The 16,610-nt window shown below is 42.0% G+C and overlaps 1 protein-coding gene across 2 annotated transcripts; it reads left to right on the top strand.

Annotated features, from left to right (window-relative positions):
- Positions 1–9,085: 9,085 nt before the first annotated feature.
- On the top strand, positions 9,086–16,280 carry CLDN34 (claudin 34). 2 transcript variants are annotated; one of them, XM_031051130.2, is made up of 3 exons: positions 9,086–9,147; positions 13,814–13,949; positions 15,280–16,280. In XM_031051130.2, exon 3 carries the CDS (start codon positions 15,338–15,340, stop codon positions 15,980–15,982), a length of 645 nt encoding a protein of 214 aa, XP_030906990.1. In that variant the 5' UTR covers positions 9,086–9,147; positions 13,814–13,949; positions 15,280–15,337; the 3' UTR covers positions 15,983–16,280. The 2 variants fall into 2 exon arrangements, with proteins under 2 accessions (XP_030906990.1, XP_005151608.1); XM_005151551.3 differs by lacking the exon at positions 9,086–9,147 and adding an exon at positions 12,756–12,817.
- The last annotated feature ends 330 nt before the right edge of the window (positions 16,281–16,610 follow it).

Here is a 16,610-nt window from a genome sequence, read left to right on the forward strand (position 1 = left end):
GCACTTGGTGTAATCCAAGACGGCAGCTATAGGGCAATAACAGTTTAGGTTTTGTGTAAACTGTTTGAATTGGCAAAAAAAGCTTCTCTTTAAACTGAAATTAGGTTCTTTTGTTTCTGTTTTGGGGTACTTCAGACCCTGATATTTCAAAGGAGTCACTGTTTTACAGTAGTCTTTTCTAATCAAGTGCTAGTGATTGATTTTGGTGCACTTAATTGTATCAGGTTTTATAGGTGAAGTAATCTGTTGGCAATCCAGTAGCTAGCAACAGCCTTATGATGGGTGCACAATAGGATAGTAACTCCTCTTTTAATGGTGTCTAGTCACTTATTGCAGAAGTTCATAGGCTTGTTTGAATTAAGAGCGTCTCAGTCATGGGGTGTGTTTTTTAGAGGATAATTGGTTTTTCTGCATACTTGAGTGGAACCTGCCCACAGAGTAGATGTTATAAAAATTAATAATAGCATCTTTGAAGTAGTTACTGGATTATATATTGTCAGTTATAAGCAGTGGTAATTTGGTCATCGCATTCACTTACCACAGTTCCAGGCTGTAACTTAAGTAATTATAGTGATCCGCAATCTGTAAGATGGGTTACCCATGTGGTTTCAGAGCTCACCTCTGAAGTCCTGAGTTTCATTCTCCCTACCGACTGTTTCTGATAATGTTTCTGTGAATAAAGCTGTTCCATTTGAAATAGGTTAACTTAATTTAATACATGTCAGGAGAAAGTCTGAATTGAAATAAATTCAGTGCATTTCAAAGCAGAAGGTAATTTCTCAGACTACAATAACACACCTACAAGCAGAACAGGTACTTTCTAGACAGGCTACGTTTAGGACCTTTTTCTTGTTTCTTGCCAGATAGGCTGTTGTTTATTTTAGGCTGAGTTTTATTTTAGTCAAAGCAGTTGAGCCTTTCCCAAGAACAAGGCTGGCAAGATGTTGGTTGGGTTCTTCCTGTGTTAAATGAAAATCCTCAAAACAGCTTCATTTTTAGGTACTTTGGTATCTTGGTCTTGGAGGTGGTCTCCTAAATCTGGCAGGGGGAGATGGCCTTGTAACTAGGCTGTGCCTTCCTCTCCTCCCAAGCATGTCAGCAGAGTCTGTTGCTGTAGATCTAATTCTCACTACTTCTGGATGCAACAACCTGCTAACTGGCTAAGATTAACAAAAGCTCACTAACTGTCACTACTTACTGCTTGCTGCTGCTTTTGAATGGCTGCTGTCACAGGTGGGATACCAAGAACATCTGGACAACTGGTGGGGTGGTTTCTGGCATTTCTCCTGGGTTAAAGCAGGATCAGGAATTGTGTGCATCTTCTGCTCATTAGGGGTGAGTCTTTAAAATACAATAGTAACACTAAAGAACAACCGGATTGCCACTGCACATCTACTTCTGTTAGAGTATTTTTATTTGCTATTTGTGATTGCCTGTCTTGACACAGGATGGATTTTAATTAAAGCAAGCAAATTTGTGGTGGTGGGGCTGAAGCACAAGGTGTTGAAAGATACTGAAGGATAGTCATATTTTGAGTAGCATAAATCTCCAGCAAAGTAGTATCTAAATGAAGCCTGCATGCTACAAGTTACAGGTGAGGAGAACACACCAGGATTCTAGATCTGTGTTCATACAGTTTAATAGAGTTACTGAAAGAAAGGCTTTTCTTATGCACATCCTAAGTTGCAACTACATTAACCAGACTTCATTCATTCCAGGCAACTTCCATATGAGCCAATATTAGCTGGAAAAAAGCTGTGTTCTGACTGACGAGTTGGTACTTTGCTGCTGTTCCTTGTGATAGCATCACTTGCTACCAGTCAAGGAGCGTATTCTGTAAACCAAGTAATGGGCGTATAGTTACAAGAGTTTTAACAAAACATGATTTTGGCAGAGTTGTAAAGTCCAAAAGCCTGAGAGGAATTAACAAAACCCTCCCAGTGAAGATTGTTTCAAGTGTTTAGTTCCAACATCTGTTTGGCTTCCCAGCTATCTGCTCTTCAAAAGTGTTTGTTACTGGCAAATTAGGCTTCTGTCTTTTCTAAAAGCCTCAGATAAATATAAATACAATGAGCAACTGCAAACTAAATAGTAAGCAATGGAAGGTAGCGATTATTTATCTCAGTAACTTAAACACAAAAGCATGAGAATTGTGGGTACCACTCACAGCCACTCCCAGGAGTTACAGCTACAGCAGCACACACAGGCAGGTGTGGTTCCTCCAGACACAAAAAGGGAAATGGAGCTGTGGTGATCACAGTGGCCAACAGTGACCCAAATGGGGTGGAGCAGTCAAGTGCTTTATTTTATAATAGGGTGATACAGATCTCAAGGAAGTGAAAACCAAGAAACTTGGAGTAATCAGTGCCCTGAAGGAATCAAAACTAATGCAGTGGGAAATGCATCAGGGCAGAGAATTCCCTGCTCTTTCTCCAGGTTCAAACCATGACTCTTTCCCTTCCCTGCCTCCTTCTCTTTCTCTAGAAAGACTGAAATCAAAGTGAGATTAATCCATGCCTTCGGTCCCTAACACAGCATTAATTGCGGGTCCATTTGTCAAATGCCTGCATATACTAACTCCTTTTAATTCAAATGCAAAAGAAATGTGTCTGGTGTTCAAGATCTAGAGATCCTGACAAAACTTCAGTTACTCTGTTCTCCAAATCCTCCATGTATTTGTATACATTTACAGTCTGAGATGTAAAAGAATAGCTTTTCCTCCTCTTTTTACCGCAATGAGAGGAAAAAGAACAAGGTGAGTAAACTCTTGTCACACTGGTTTTGCAAAGGTGGAGTTATTTAGACTGGCATTTTAAAGCAGCGGGCACTTCCACCACACAAAGAAGAGGCATGATTAGAAGAGATGCAGTGGTAACAGTCACTACATATATGGCACAAAAAGGAAAGTTGTATAGAACAAGACTGGTATGTCTGGGTGTGTTCAAACAAATCACCGTTTTATACAGTAACATGCAAAGGCAGGTGATAGTGCATGAACAAGGTGATGGGATATAGACCAGGAAACAATGACTCTCAAAAATTGTGTGGGGTCATTGTGAATGAGCAGCTAATACGAGCTCTATGCTTTAGGATGATGACTGAAACAGTGTATTGGAAGAGAGGGGAACACGGGGAAAGTAGTATCTTGCTATGCAATATTACTGAAAACTGTCCAAGCTTTCTAAAACATGTCTAATTCTACTATTCATATCCAATGTAAAGGAGTTGAAAAACTGGAAAACATGATAAAAGACTCATGTAAATTATTAGAGAGAATGTCTCGCAGTGACCAAACAGGAGAGCTCTCACTGATGAAAACTGGGTTTCAAAGGTTGCCATGTGTGTGCTTCCCCAGCCAGGCAAAATGAGACTCATTTAGCAGAGAAAGACCTACCAGGAACCAGTGAGCACAAGGCAGACATGAAAATAGGGATTAGTCGCCAGTGTTTCGGGGTGGCAGCAGTACAGTGCTGTTGTCATGAGCAGCAGTGTGCGGTGTGAAGGTCGGGTGCTATGTTTGCAAATCAGGAAACTCAGAATGAATATTATATGGTCACCATAAATGCACCTTTCGTGTTTGCAGTTCTTATGTTACACAGTCACATACCAAGGTGTGACTACCTCGGTAAATATTTAGATTGCCAATGCTTTTATAACTGGGGTCTTAAAAGAGCAGTATTAATTATAACACATGGCGTTGGGAGGCTGACGGGTCAGGACAATAGGTGGGAGTCTGAAAGCCCTCAACTTGCAACAGGACTTGAGTGCTCTGGGCAGCACATCTCAGACAATGTTTCTTCTTCCATTACAGACCCCCACATGCACATGCACCTACAGGAGCTGCCACAAATTCTTCTCCTTTTACTGGTCTGATTAGTTCCTAAATTTGCTTTTAATTCATGTTTTCTGAGATCATGCATTGCACATGGGTGAGTCTCTTACCAGTGCTCCTGCACTGGCAAATCTCGCTGTCTGTTAAAGCATTTCCCTGGGCCAACATAAAGCTGATCTCTCTTCACTGGCTCCTTCCAGGTGGTTGCCCCCACTTTCTGGAACTGTCCCCATGTGTGCTGAAGCACACAGCCTTGGAGGATCGATGGCCATTGTGTCTCCTGTGCTTGTAATTTGTGAGCTGGCTATGGAATGCGTGGAGGGAAAGCAAAGCAGGGACAGGCTGACACCTCTTTCCCCAGCATCCAGGCAAATGACAGACTAGCACAAGGCTATAAGTAGAACTGTCTTACCTTTGAGGTAGAGCTGCTGCAATAAAACACTTCTGAAATGCAGCTGCCCTCCACATATTTAAGGAATCTGCCTGTCTGGAGCTCCTTACAGGACTGCTCCCCACTGGCTCCCTGTTTGTGGTGATAAGGTAGTTCCTAAGGAATCTATTTTGCTTTCTGCAGAATCCAATGTATATTCTGCCTTACCAAAACATTTGTATATGTTTCCTACTGCATCAATCTTAGTAGGGTTTTGGTCAGTTGGAAGATCCCAGTCATTGTTCAGCTATGACAATAACCAGGGAAGGGGGCTAAAGGCACAGTAACCCTTGTAGAGTTCTCAGTAATGATTCTAAAGTTCTTCTTCCAGCCAAGGTCATAGCCATGATCAGCTAATGAGCAGCCAGTAAGTCACATGTTTCTCCTAAAGTAGGACTTTAACAGTGCCCTGTGATTTGTGCAGGGAGTTGCATTGTAAAGCTTTAAAACCCCATGACATGATACAAGCTAAAGGTCTCTACTGATCTCTTGGTTTCATTTCCTTCAATAAAGATTTATAGGAATTTGATTTTCTTGTGACTTCTAACAGCTGATAAGAGCAAGCTGCTCAGGCAGTGCCAATGAAGTGAAAAAAGCCCAGTGCTGTAACACTGCTCTTGCAGTGCAGAAATGCTGCCAAGGCGGAGTGAAACCCAAGTGTAACATGTTGGTAACATCCTCCCATCAGGTGGTCTTTTCCACCAGCTCTGACTTGTCAGCGGGTCTGAGGGAAATGTCTTTGTTAAGCCATGAATGACCTACTTTGGGTATCTGGAAGCCGATCCAAGCCACAAGGGTGCCTCTAATTTTAGCAGCCCTTCATTTTGTGCACGCGAGCTTTTGTGTTCTGCGTTTACAGGAAGAATACACCAGTTTCTTGCTGAGCCAGAGACAAATTCTTTTGGTTTTAAATCAGCCCCTTGCTGGGTCACAATCACAGTGAAATCATCCCGCTCGAAACTGGCGAGTCTGTAATTGTCATCTCAAGTTTGCGTTAAAAACTAATACTGAGCCCATTCCAAAGGATCTATGGTTCCTGAACTCTAGAGAAAACATCTAAACAACCCATGCTGAAGAGAGAATCTGGGCAGCTGTATGTTGTGTGTTCCCGTTTCCCCCTTGGGTTTAAGTGACCAACAGTAAAAGGGTCAACTTCATAGGAAGTTTCTGCGAGTTTTCCAGCTAAGTTATAAGGGCAATCCAGGAAAAGTTAAGGACAAAAGAAGAGTTGTTAGTGTGTCAGCAGGGAGTCTGAGGACATTACTGGTGGCACTGATTGGTGGGCAAATGATCTCTGGCATAGTTTGGATAGAAGAAGCACTAAACAAATATTTGACCATCAATAGGGATACTAGTGCTGAGTTTGGAAGGAAGTGTTTGGAAAGAAGCAAATCCAGACATGGGTGAAGTACAGGCTTTCTAGCTTCCAATACCTAAATTGGACATTGAACACTGTCTCTCTTGCTAGGAGGAACAACATGTAATGTCTCGTAATTTAAGTCTACTGCAGTGTTAGACTAAAATGTGTTTAAATTTCACCCACACTGCACAGAAAAAATATGATCAGAGCTGACATGGCATTAATGGCGGTAGCACAACAAAATGATTATCAAGTTCTCTGGAGCCAGGGAACCTCCCAGCTGATGGGATTGACCACAAAAGCCAGCAGCACCCGCTGGCAGCTATGAATGGGGTGAACGTAGTTTGGGATTGAGTATGTGATAATGTGTGGTGTTTCCCTGTGGAGTCTGCTGAGCTTGGCAGTGCATGCCTCTCTTCAGAGGCAAGCCCTAGGCTGCATGGTCCCAGCCATAGCCAGACTTGGCAGGATGAAGAGAGCCATAACCACTCTAACAGCAAAAGTTGAGCTGCTTAACAGCTAAGCCCTTTGTTGTGCTGTGACAAGAGCACCCTGCCCCAGGGTTGTGTTAGGAGCCTGCTGTGGTGATCCATCCCACCACTGCTGGCACCTCCATCTGCAGAACAACAGGACCCCCAAACCCTGGCCTGGAAGCTGACTTCCCCCTTCCCAGGCCATGCACAGTGAAGTGTTTTAACCCCTTCAAAAGCCCATCCCGCTTTGGGGTTTTTGTTATTTCAACAGCTGTAGAGTTTATCCATGAAGATGTCCAGTGAGCTGTTATGGGATTAGCCTCAACAGTGGGGCAACAATTGAGATGCAGTTATTGTGCACTCTGAAAACGCATCCTCATCTTTTAAGGGTCTGGCTTTTCAATGTCATTTCACATACTGTTGACAGCATATGTGTGATCCATGTCTGAAGAGGCAGAGTCAAAATAAACACAGGCAAAATGCTGGTCTGTGAGGCACTTTGTGATGAGAGTTTGTTGAATTTGGTCCTTTGTCTGATTTCTGAATTTCCCAGGTTTCAAAGGACACCATAAATACACTCAGTTAGCAAAAGTGTTTATGTAGTATTTTCCTCAGACTCAAGCTGTGGTTTTTAGAGGTCTATATTTAGTTCAGGGCTGGATTTGGAGGCTGCTGATCCTCTGAGGACAAGTGGTGATGAAGAGTGAGGACACAACAACTGTCATCCCCAGTTCACTGACCACAGGAGGGCAAGCTGCATTCAGGCAGGCTGCTGTGCTTATGGGGAGAAGCAGCCTTTGTCACGCAACAAGAAGTGAGCACATACTTGTACCCAAGCCTCCGAGCTGTCTACAGGGCTTTGTCTGCTGCCTATTTGACACCATTTGTTGAGCAATGTATCTTGGACAGCATCTTGATTTCAGGTTGTTTTTTGACAGGGCAAATGAAAGGAAAAATAACTTGAAACAAACATTTCCTCCTCTGTGGTATTTAACAGTGAAATTGCAAACCACAGAAGGGACCAGGCCTGATTTAAAGGTCTTTGGAGTCAGCAGGACTATTCCCACTGATTTCAATGTGCTTTGGGTCAAGGCCACAGGAGGAAGAAAACAAACATTTTCTGCCCAAAAAAAAGTATTAACCATTGGCATTCAATGAACAATAAAGTCTGATGTGTAAAATGGGTTCCTTTAAATAAGGAAGTCAGAAACTTATTTAATTTCCATCTGCTTCCTAATGACTTCTCACTAATACACCAAAAAGGAACACATTTATAGAAGTCATAATCATATACTGAGAAGAAAAACACTTACTACTGTTGTTTGCTTCTTATCTTGCTTTCATTCCATTTTCTGTGCATTGTATTTCATTAACATAATGGTACTTATGCTGCTGGTTACGCTATCACAGCCTAGGCACTGTAGATTTGCAGTTGAATTGAACTGCACTGCACTGATGGTGGTTGACAAATAAAACAAAGGCATTCTTTTTTCTATACAATTTAATCTTTAAAACATCATAATGCTGTCTGGGTTTTTTGTGACTGAGAAGAAATATGTCAGGGATACAGAATTTGGGGGGCAAAGAAGTGTTGTGCTAGGAGTGGTGAAGGGGATGCCACTCCTATCCCACAGTTGAGCAGGTAGGCTGCATGCAGCAGCTTCATGTGTAAAATCAGCAATAGGTTTGCCTGCAGATTTTGTTTCACCAATTATTAAATCCAAGGGAAGGAACCTATCTGCCAGCTGCCTACTGCCCAAGGAGACCCATCACCATGTCAAAAGGCTATACTCAAGTCTAACACATGACAGCAAGCCCATCAGGATCTATACGTGTCAGTGCTTTTTGGCATACAACAGCAAAGCCTGAGTAGCTGAGTTTGGCTGTGCAATAAACGAACACCATCTAGCTGTGACCAGTCAGACAGGAGATTCCAGCCTGGTGGTGAGCTGCAGAAGAAGGTAAGACTGTGTGGCCACAGCTGGGCTGTGTTGTCTGCACATGAAAGCAGTGAACTGGTGTCAGCTGGAAGATGCAGCAAGAGAGGCAGTGAGCTTGGCTTAAAGTTGGTACAGAAAACAGAAGGATATGGACAAACGCCACTTTAAAGCCCTGTTTGGTGGTGGCAATGACCAGCCATGGTGTGTGTGAGATGTATGAAGAATTTTTTGATGAGGGCATCCATTTCAGGGTACTTCCATGAAATCAGCTTCCTCAACTTTCAACACCAACTCTGGGTAACTTCTCACTGCAGAAGGCAGTGCATCACTGGAGTTTAACATCGCTAATCTAGGTTTCAAAGAGGAGAAACCAGAGCAGAGTTAAGAACTCTTACAAGATTTGTAAGAATCGTTGTTTACATTCATGGGGAAACCACAGAGCAAGGCAAACATAACATCATTTTAAAAAAATGTGTTGTTTTTGTTCTTTTTAAAAAGCATCTGAGGTAGAAAGCATGGTACTATTTGTACTCATGTGTGGGTACCAGCCACAGCCCAAGAAGACACCAGGTCAACTTGCGCTCGCTCCCCAGAAAACCTCCTCCCTCTCCCCCATATGTCTTCCCACTGCAGAGCTGCACTAACCTGGGTTGCACAAATACAGGAGGAAAACTCTCAACAAAGAAAAATGGGTTATGAAATAATTTCATTGTCTTTCAGGTGAGAATTCTGTGTCCTTCAGGCCGGGACACTGCGGTGGTCTCAGGCTGGAAAATCTTGTCATCACAAAGGCTGATTTCCTGAAGAGGTGTCTTACAAGAAACTGGATTTTCCATGGGAGTTATCCCTGTACTTTGGTGAGTGTTTTAGAGCAATTAGAAGAGATAGCATACGGGAAAGCTTTCATATTTTTATAATACGTTAATGATTAACTGACTTCCTACATCTTTGTTGACTTAGTGGGAGAGTGACAAGGAACTGTGAGGTACCTATTTGGTAGCTTAACAAGTCAGACAATTTGCAGGCACGTTTCTTTCCACCTTCCCTTCTGGAACTCGCTTCATGCAGCTGACACTGCTTCAAAGCCTCAGGCAACTCGCAGACCCACAGAAGTAAGTCTCCTTTTCTTTTCAATGCTGCTTATTTTATGAAGTGCTGATAGAGAACAGATGGGGAGAGACTGAAATATTTATTTGTTTCCTATAAAAAATGTTTGCCCAACTGGGAACTGAAGAATTAAGTTTTGAAGCATTAAATCATAAGGATATTGCTAAGAAGAGACCTTCTTAATTACTGCGTTGTTGGGGTTTTTTTAGACTCCCTTTCTGCTGCGAAACTTAGATTGAACAAAGGGTTTGGTTAGTAAACCATGTCCAGTGTAGACCAATAAAGCTGCATCTAGGCTGTAAAACTTTGCAAAAGCAGGATTTGAATGTTAATTTCAAAATGCATGCAGTGCTTGGCAACATCCAATGCAAAAATATTTGCTTAAAACATGAAAAAGAAAGAAATAAATTAATTCCTGCTTACATGGGCTGGGAAAACAACTGTGCGTGTTTTATATAGGAAGAATTTATCATGAACTTTCTCTTCAAGGTATTTACAACTTGCAATACAATTCCTAAAGCAAAAGCATCTGTCAGAAGGCAGGCAGGCTGCAGGCAGGCAGACCCAACTTCACTCTTCTACTGTTAACATTTTGTAGCATATTTTGGTGTGTCTGTGCTGCCACTTACAAAGCAACAAGTATTGTCTCCCATCCTTTTGGAAAGCTCTCCCTTCAACCACCCACCCAGTGTCTGTGAAGAAAATCTCATCATCAGGTTGCAGTGTGCAGGTTGTGTGCTCCCCAGTTCCCCCTTCTGTGGGCAGCTCCTTATGCATGGTCACACAGTCAATGTTTGTTCTTCCCTGGGTGCCTGTGCAGCACATTCAGGCTGATGCTCTGGGTACTTTGGATGTTCTTCATTTCTCCTACAGGCACCAGGCAGCATTAGGTCCTCTCCTTTTGGCTATGAGGTGACTCCTGCTGGGGGACATCTCATGAGGGCCTGTATTCAGTGCCTTCATCTTCCCACTCACGTGAGCTCTCTGGGACCTGGATGTGGTTGCCTTAGTCACACTCTTGACACCTTAGTGCTCTTTTCTCTGTAGCAGACACCAGTGTAGGTGAGGTCTGGGGCTTCCTTTCCTTCCTGAAGCTCAATCCATCATATGAAATGATGCATTTAAGGAGAAGTCTTGCCGGTGATTGCATGGCTGGTGGCACTCTCTTATGCTCCTCACAAGATGGACATCAGCCCCTGGCACAGGCCTTCACCCCATGAGGGGGTCTGAGACCCAGTAACCTGAAAAGCCCAATTATATTTAAATGCAGTCATTAGAAAAGCATGCTAGCTGTTTCCCCTGTATTTACCTGCAGCTTTTACGAGTCTTTCTTTCTAAGGCAGGTTGAGTCTTAGAAAGCAGATCTGAAACCCAGCTGATGTGTACAGGCTGATGAATGGAATTTAAAGAGCTTTGCAGTGGACCCAGTATTAATTCCAGAAGTGAAATGCGTTTGGTGCCATTTAGGTTTCTCTGCTCTGAGAACTGATATCACAGCCCCAGCTTTTTGTCACCAGCAATTACTCATAGGAAAAGAAGAGTTGACAAAATTTCAAGTACAGCTCCATTTCTGATTGCTGCTGAGAACATGAGGAGGTGGGACTGTGGCCACAAAGAACAGACTGTTATTTCTTAGACCACACAATTTCATTTTAGTCTTTTTAAAGGTAAGCCTCACGCACAGGTGATCCCCAAAACCCTCTGTGAAACACATGGCATCTGAGAGAGCAGCTTGCTCCATTTTTTTCTCCTAGAAGCAAGCTTGCAGTTGTAGGAAAGACAGCAGAGCTTCTGGGCATCCTCATCTGTTTCTTGTAGCTAAGAGGGGGAAGGTCCTGTTTCATTCTGCCCCTAAAGAATACAGGCAGTGGCTCAACACATTTTCCATAAACAGATTGCTCACTGTGCAATGCTTGATTTAAACAGAAATAAGCCATAAATACAAAAGGATCCTTGAAGTTTCTGTAAATGGATGAATTCACTAGCATATATAATCTTTTACCATTAGCTTCTGTCTTCTCTCTCAACTTTCCATTGCGTGCTAGCAAGTTTACAGTTTGCTTTTACTCAGGTAGGATATTTACTTAAAAATACACCCATGGAGGAAATGAATGATGTGTTAAGAGAGAAAATGATAGCAAGGGACTATAAGGTGAGAACCCTGTAGAAGTAGCTCTTCCTTTTTAGCTATCTGGACTTTCCAAAAGGCTGTCCCCAGAAGCTGCTGGAATGCTTTTGGATTAGACTGAAATGAAAACAATGAAATCAGGGGACACTGAGATGGAACTGTAGCCACTACTTAACACACTCCTCTTGCTTCTTTGGGTGAAAAGTGTTTCCAGTCATGCTTTTTTGATTCACTGGCATACATACACCACACCGGCCTAGCTTGCTCCTCCTGGCAGGATTGCCTTTGTAGGCTACCTCTATCCCGTGACATAGCTGGCACACAAACATTGGATGCTGAAATCTGAGTGAGCTTCCAAGTCAAGAGCCACATGCCAGCAATACCAACTAATTATCCAGAAGACCTTCTGTAGCTGACTGAATTCATGCTGAGTTCATTCGCCTTAGGAAATTTCATAGAGTGATCATGTTACATCACTATATTATTCAAAGCATATAGGTAATCTTACTATACTAATTAAATTAGTCAAAAATACTTACATGATTACTAAAGCATGAAAGCAGCCAACAGATTATGCCAGTTCACAGACCGCCGTATGATCTGGGCTTTGAGCTGTGTTCTAGCCAGTATAGCTTGAAACATGCAGGGACTGAACTGTCACATTTTTCTCTCAGAAGGCTGGAAAAGGCATTTGCCCAGGGACCAAAGGGCTTTATTAATGAAAATTTTACTTTGCTTTTTTATGTGAATGACAAGTTAGTGATGGATCCAGTTCTTTATTTTCAAAGCCTTCAAACCTACAGGAAGGGGCCTGCTGGTGTTGGAGCCGAGTTCAGCGCCTGCATCATCTCCCATGGATGGAGGCTTGAGCAGCATTTCCCCTTTCTTTCTTTTCCTTTTTCTGTCCCTTCCCTTCCCTCTCAACAGCGAGCGAGCGGCCGGGAAGGATGAAATCCTGGGGGGAGACGCCCTCTGCAGCTCATTCCTGGTTTTACTTGGCATCTGCAAGAGAAATGACTTTTTTCTTTTTCCTTTGGGAATGTTTTGCACAATGGTCCTGAAAAACGAGCGTACCTCGTTGCATTTAGGGGAAACGAGCTTCCCTGGTGCTCTTTGCCTTCTGGCACACTGTCACAATGCGTGACCATGCGGGCTGGTGCTCCGGCTGGATCACTGCAGTGGGATGCCCTCGTCCCATGGGATGCCCAAGGTGTCATGGATGCTGCAACCTCCAGCAGTGCTCAGGCTTAGGGCTTATGTCAGAAATTTGAAACTGAATATGTTCTTATCCAAATATGTTCTGATTGCTTGCTTTTGGCAAGCGATACATATCTGGTCTCATTTGATGTAAAACCTGCAGTGTGTTTATTAATATTCATAATGAGACTGGAATGAGTACTCCATCTTTGTTTTAATTATGACATGTTTTTATATGATAAACAAATTCCTGTAACTATTTTACCTTGATATTTTGTTCCTTATGTTCTTGCTGAATCTTAACACCAAGAGGTCCCAAGTACAGGCTTCTGACTTTCCAAACAAGGCAGGTACGAGAATTGTAATTCACCTTCATCATCGTTCTCAAAAGTATTTCTTTTTCACCTTGATTTTGTTCTAAGTCAGTGATACCAGGCTAGATCAAGTAAGTTCCAGGGGCCAGGGTATGGAGAAATGAGCCAAAATCAATGATTTCCTACATACGCAGTGCGTTGGGTCTAGATATTTGGTACCTCCTCCAAAGCCCATCTTTTTTAGCTGGTTATTCTCCAGTGTTTTCAACATTTTTGTGTAAGTCTTTAGTTCTTCCATTCTGTGTGTTTGCTGCTTCTGTGGATGTTGTGAATCTCACAGGAAAAAAGAATTTTCCTATTTTTTATCTTTATAATTCAATTCTGGACACCCTGCTATGTAGCTTAGCACATGATGCTTTGATAGAGGGCTCCATAATCATGGATACAACGTCATTGAATTCGGTGAGCAGACAGGTGAGTAAACTCAGTGTTTGAAGATGTATACTCATACCATTCTCTGAGCAGCTCTCAATGACACAGATTTACCTGCTTGCCTATCTCGTATGACCTTGATAGCAGCAAGTTGTTAAAATGACTACTTATGATGTATACAAAAAGTGTTACAGAAATATGGGCACTGCACAAAATGGTACTTTAATATTATTGAGACTTGGCCTCTTTGTGCACAACTGATTCAAACAGAAGCAGAAGGAGACAGTGTAGGCCTCCTCTGGTCACTCTCTTTCTATTGTCTTCCCATCACTAGACGTGTACAAATACAATGCTGTTTTGAGGTTGAACAGAAAGAAAACCATTTTAATGCCTTATGCAGCTACTAATGTGCTGTGTGGCTGATAATTAGATAGGGGGAGTTATAATCACTTTGTAAATAATGTAGCAGATTGAGAAAGCATTTATAAATAGGTTTCTGCTTAAGTAGATAAAACACAGGAGGCTATTCCGGAGCAATTTTCTTCATGAAGGAAGGGATAAAATGTACATTGCAATAATGGAGATTAATATGTCCTGCAGGATATCAGTCCTATCAGAGATACACAGATGAAGTGGGAGGCCAAAATGATAAAATTGCAGATGTTGCCATGCTTGGCTAGCATTAAAAACCACCCCATCCTATCTTCTTATCACTGGCATCAGCTCCAGGACTGAAGTAAGTATACAGTGGGCACTGGTATGAGATGATGGACAGTGTTTGCTTAAGGCTATATTGTTATGAAGATATCTTTTTATTTAAGATTTCCACAGATGGATTTTTGCAATTAGATTGTATCACCAACTGAATCTGTTAGCTTAAGTAAGCAAAACAGTTACTGCTTTAATAACAACACATAGCTGCAGATCTACCTTCTTACTAGAGCGAGCAGTATTTCTCCAGTCTTCAATTCAATGGGACCAGGAGTTAAACTATTTCAAATGACTCATAAAATATAAAGATCCCTAGAACCTTTCAGATCTACATAATAAGTTCAAGGCCACATCTTCTCTGATCACAGATCATTCCTATGATTGTTCAGAAGGTTGTATGAAAGACATGGGAGATGAACGGATCATTTTTTAAGTAGAATAAACACTTAATTTGCACTTGGAATGTACAAAAAAAAAAAAAACAACAAACAAACCACCTAAAATCTTTTCCTAAGCTAAATGACTAAAATCTTTTCCATGGCAGTGCTAGGATGATTTGAACCGGAGAATATGGGCAGGTTATGAATGAGTGTGATTTGCGAAAGGGAAACACTAAAGAATCTTGATTAAAGTTTGAGGGTAAGAAAGCAATGGCAGCATATCCAGGCTCCAGCACCTGCACAGAGCATTGTATTTCTGATTAATTCAAGTGTTCCTGCTAACAAAGTCATGGTTAAATAATCTACAAATGGTCAAAGTATTAGACTCTGTGGCCTGGGTTTGCTCATGTCTCTCAACTACAGTGTTTTGTGTTCAAGCCTGGTCCCAGCAGCTCTCAAACAGGGCAGCACAAAAGCAAAAGTCTGTTCAGGTCAGGCTGAAAACACAAACTGCACTGAAAACACAACTGCAATGAGAGAGAAGCATGAAGTATGACTTCTGCGGCTGCTCTGTGATATCTCTTGCAACAGCCAGGATCCTGAGGATTTTGTCAGATTTAGTTTCTACTAGCCAGTAACCTGATTGATGAGGATCTTTGAACATAGTGGTTAATTACCAAGGAAGAAAATAGCTTGGAAAAAGATGTGAAATTTCCTGTTGTGAATGTAGAAAGGAGATTGCAATGGGAGCTAATCAGTCTCATTCTTCTTGTGATACAATGATATATTCAGAATCAAATGTAGATGTTACTTGTCTATGACATTAAACTTCAACAATTCATTACAGTTGGGGAAAGATGAGCACTGTCCTCCCTCTGCACACATATTCACTCCTGCTTTTACTTTTTTACTATCAGGTTCACCTATTCACCCAAATAATAAGTGCCTTTGTAATCTTACACTGTTTCTTTCCAGTGACTCTCTCACTTCATAGGGTAATTGTGCCTGTGACAGAGCAGAAGACCTCCAAAAGATGAACTCCCTGGTCAGCAGCTCACACCTCCAGCTGGCTGCCTTTGCTCTGGGTACTGTAGGCTGGATCCTGTGCACTATTTCAATGGGAACTGTGGAATGGAGAGTGTGGCATGTGGACAACATCACCATAATCTCCTCCGGCATTGCCTGGGTGGGGATTTGGAAAGTCTGCTTCATCAGTTACCTTCAGGTCTCACCTGGCTATAAAGAACAGTTCTGCCATAAATTCAGTGGTTATGACTCCTCCATCCCACCCGAAATCTATGCTGCTCAGGGTCTCCTGCTGATCGCCATGTTCACAGGCTTGCTGGGACTGACTGCCACAATCTTTGCTCTGAGGAATGTTTATATGGGAATCACTCACAAAACTCTCATTACCCGTTTCTTCCTGGTGGGTGGCTGTTTCTACATATTTGCTGGTCTGTGTGTCCTGATTCCTGTGAGCTGGAATTTCTACTCTGTAGCACATAACCAGAGCATTGCTTTTCCTCCATCTTACTACATGCCCTCAAGCCCAGCAGCACAGGAAGTCGGTGCTGCCATTCCTGTTGGGATTGTAGCTGTCATCCTCCTGCTACTAAGTGGGATTTTTTCCCTCTTGTACAGATTTCCGGTGACCACAAACGCTATCACAAAATGCTGACAGGACAAATTCCCCCAAGCTGTTTCAGAACAAGAGCATAGTCAAGAGATAAGGATGGCAGCACAAGTGGCTTTATAATCAAGGCACTGCAGAATTTGACTTTAGGTTATAGTAGCCACACTATTTTGTATATGAACCAGCTGAATTACTACCTTAGTTGTCACATATGACTGGAGGGTCATCTTTGAGATGACTGCTGATGAACAAGCAGTTAAGTTTTACCAGTTGTCCTCTTTTGTATATACAAATGTCATTGATTAATTTATTTTCTGTGTAAGGTATTTACCATGCTCAAAAAGCTGACTCTGAACTAACTGTTCTGTTAAAAAAATGTGATAAGTTAAATGTAAACTTGTTTCCTTGTTGGTACTAAGCTATTTTGTCCATTATTTAATTACCTTTGTAGCTAAGTATTTTTTGTGACACATCAAAACTTTTAATACCAATAATAAGAGTGTCATCATGGTTGTGTCAGAGTCTTCCCTGAATTGTTTTATGAAGGTGTTGCCAGTTTCTCCTCTTCCTCGAGGGCGCATAAAGAGACAAGTCTTTAATGCTTCTATTTCTCTTTCAAGCTATTTGCATTTTATGTTGCAACATGTTTGCCTGTGGGCAAGGTGCGCTTAGT

Source organism: Melopsittacus undulatus, chromosome 2, assembly GCF_012275295.1.
Source record: "Melopsittacus undulatus isolate bMelUnd1 chromosome 2, bMelUnd1.mat.Z, whole genome shotgun sequence".
NCBI classification, from domain to species: Eukaryota; Metazoa; Chordata; class Aves; order Psittaciformes; family Psittaculidae; genus Melopsittacus; species Melopsittacus undulatus.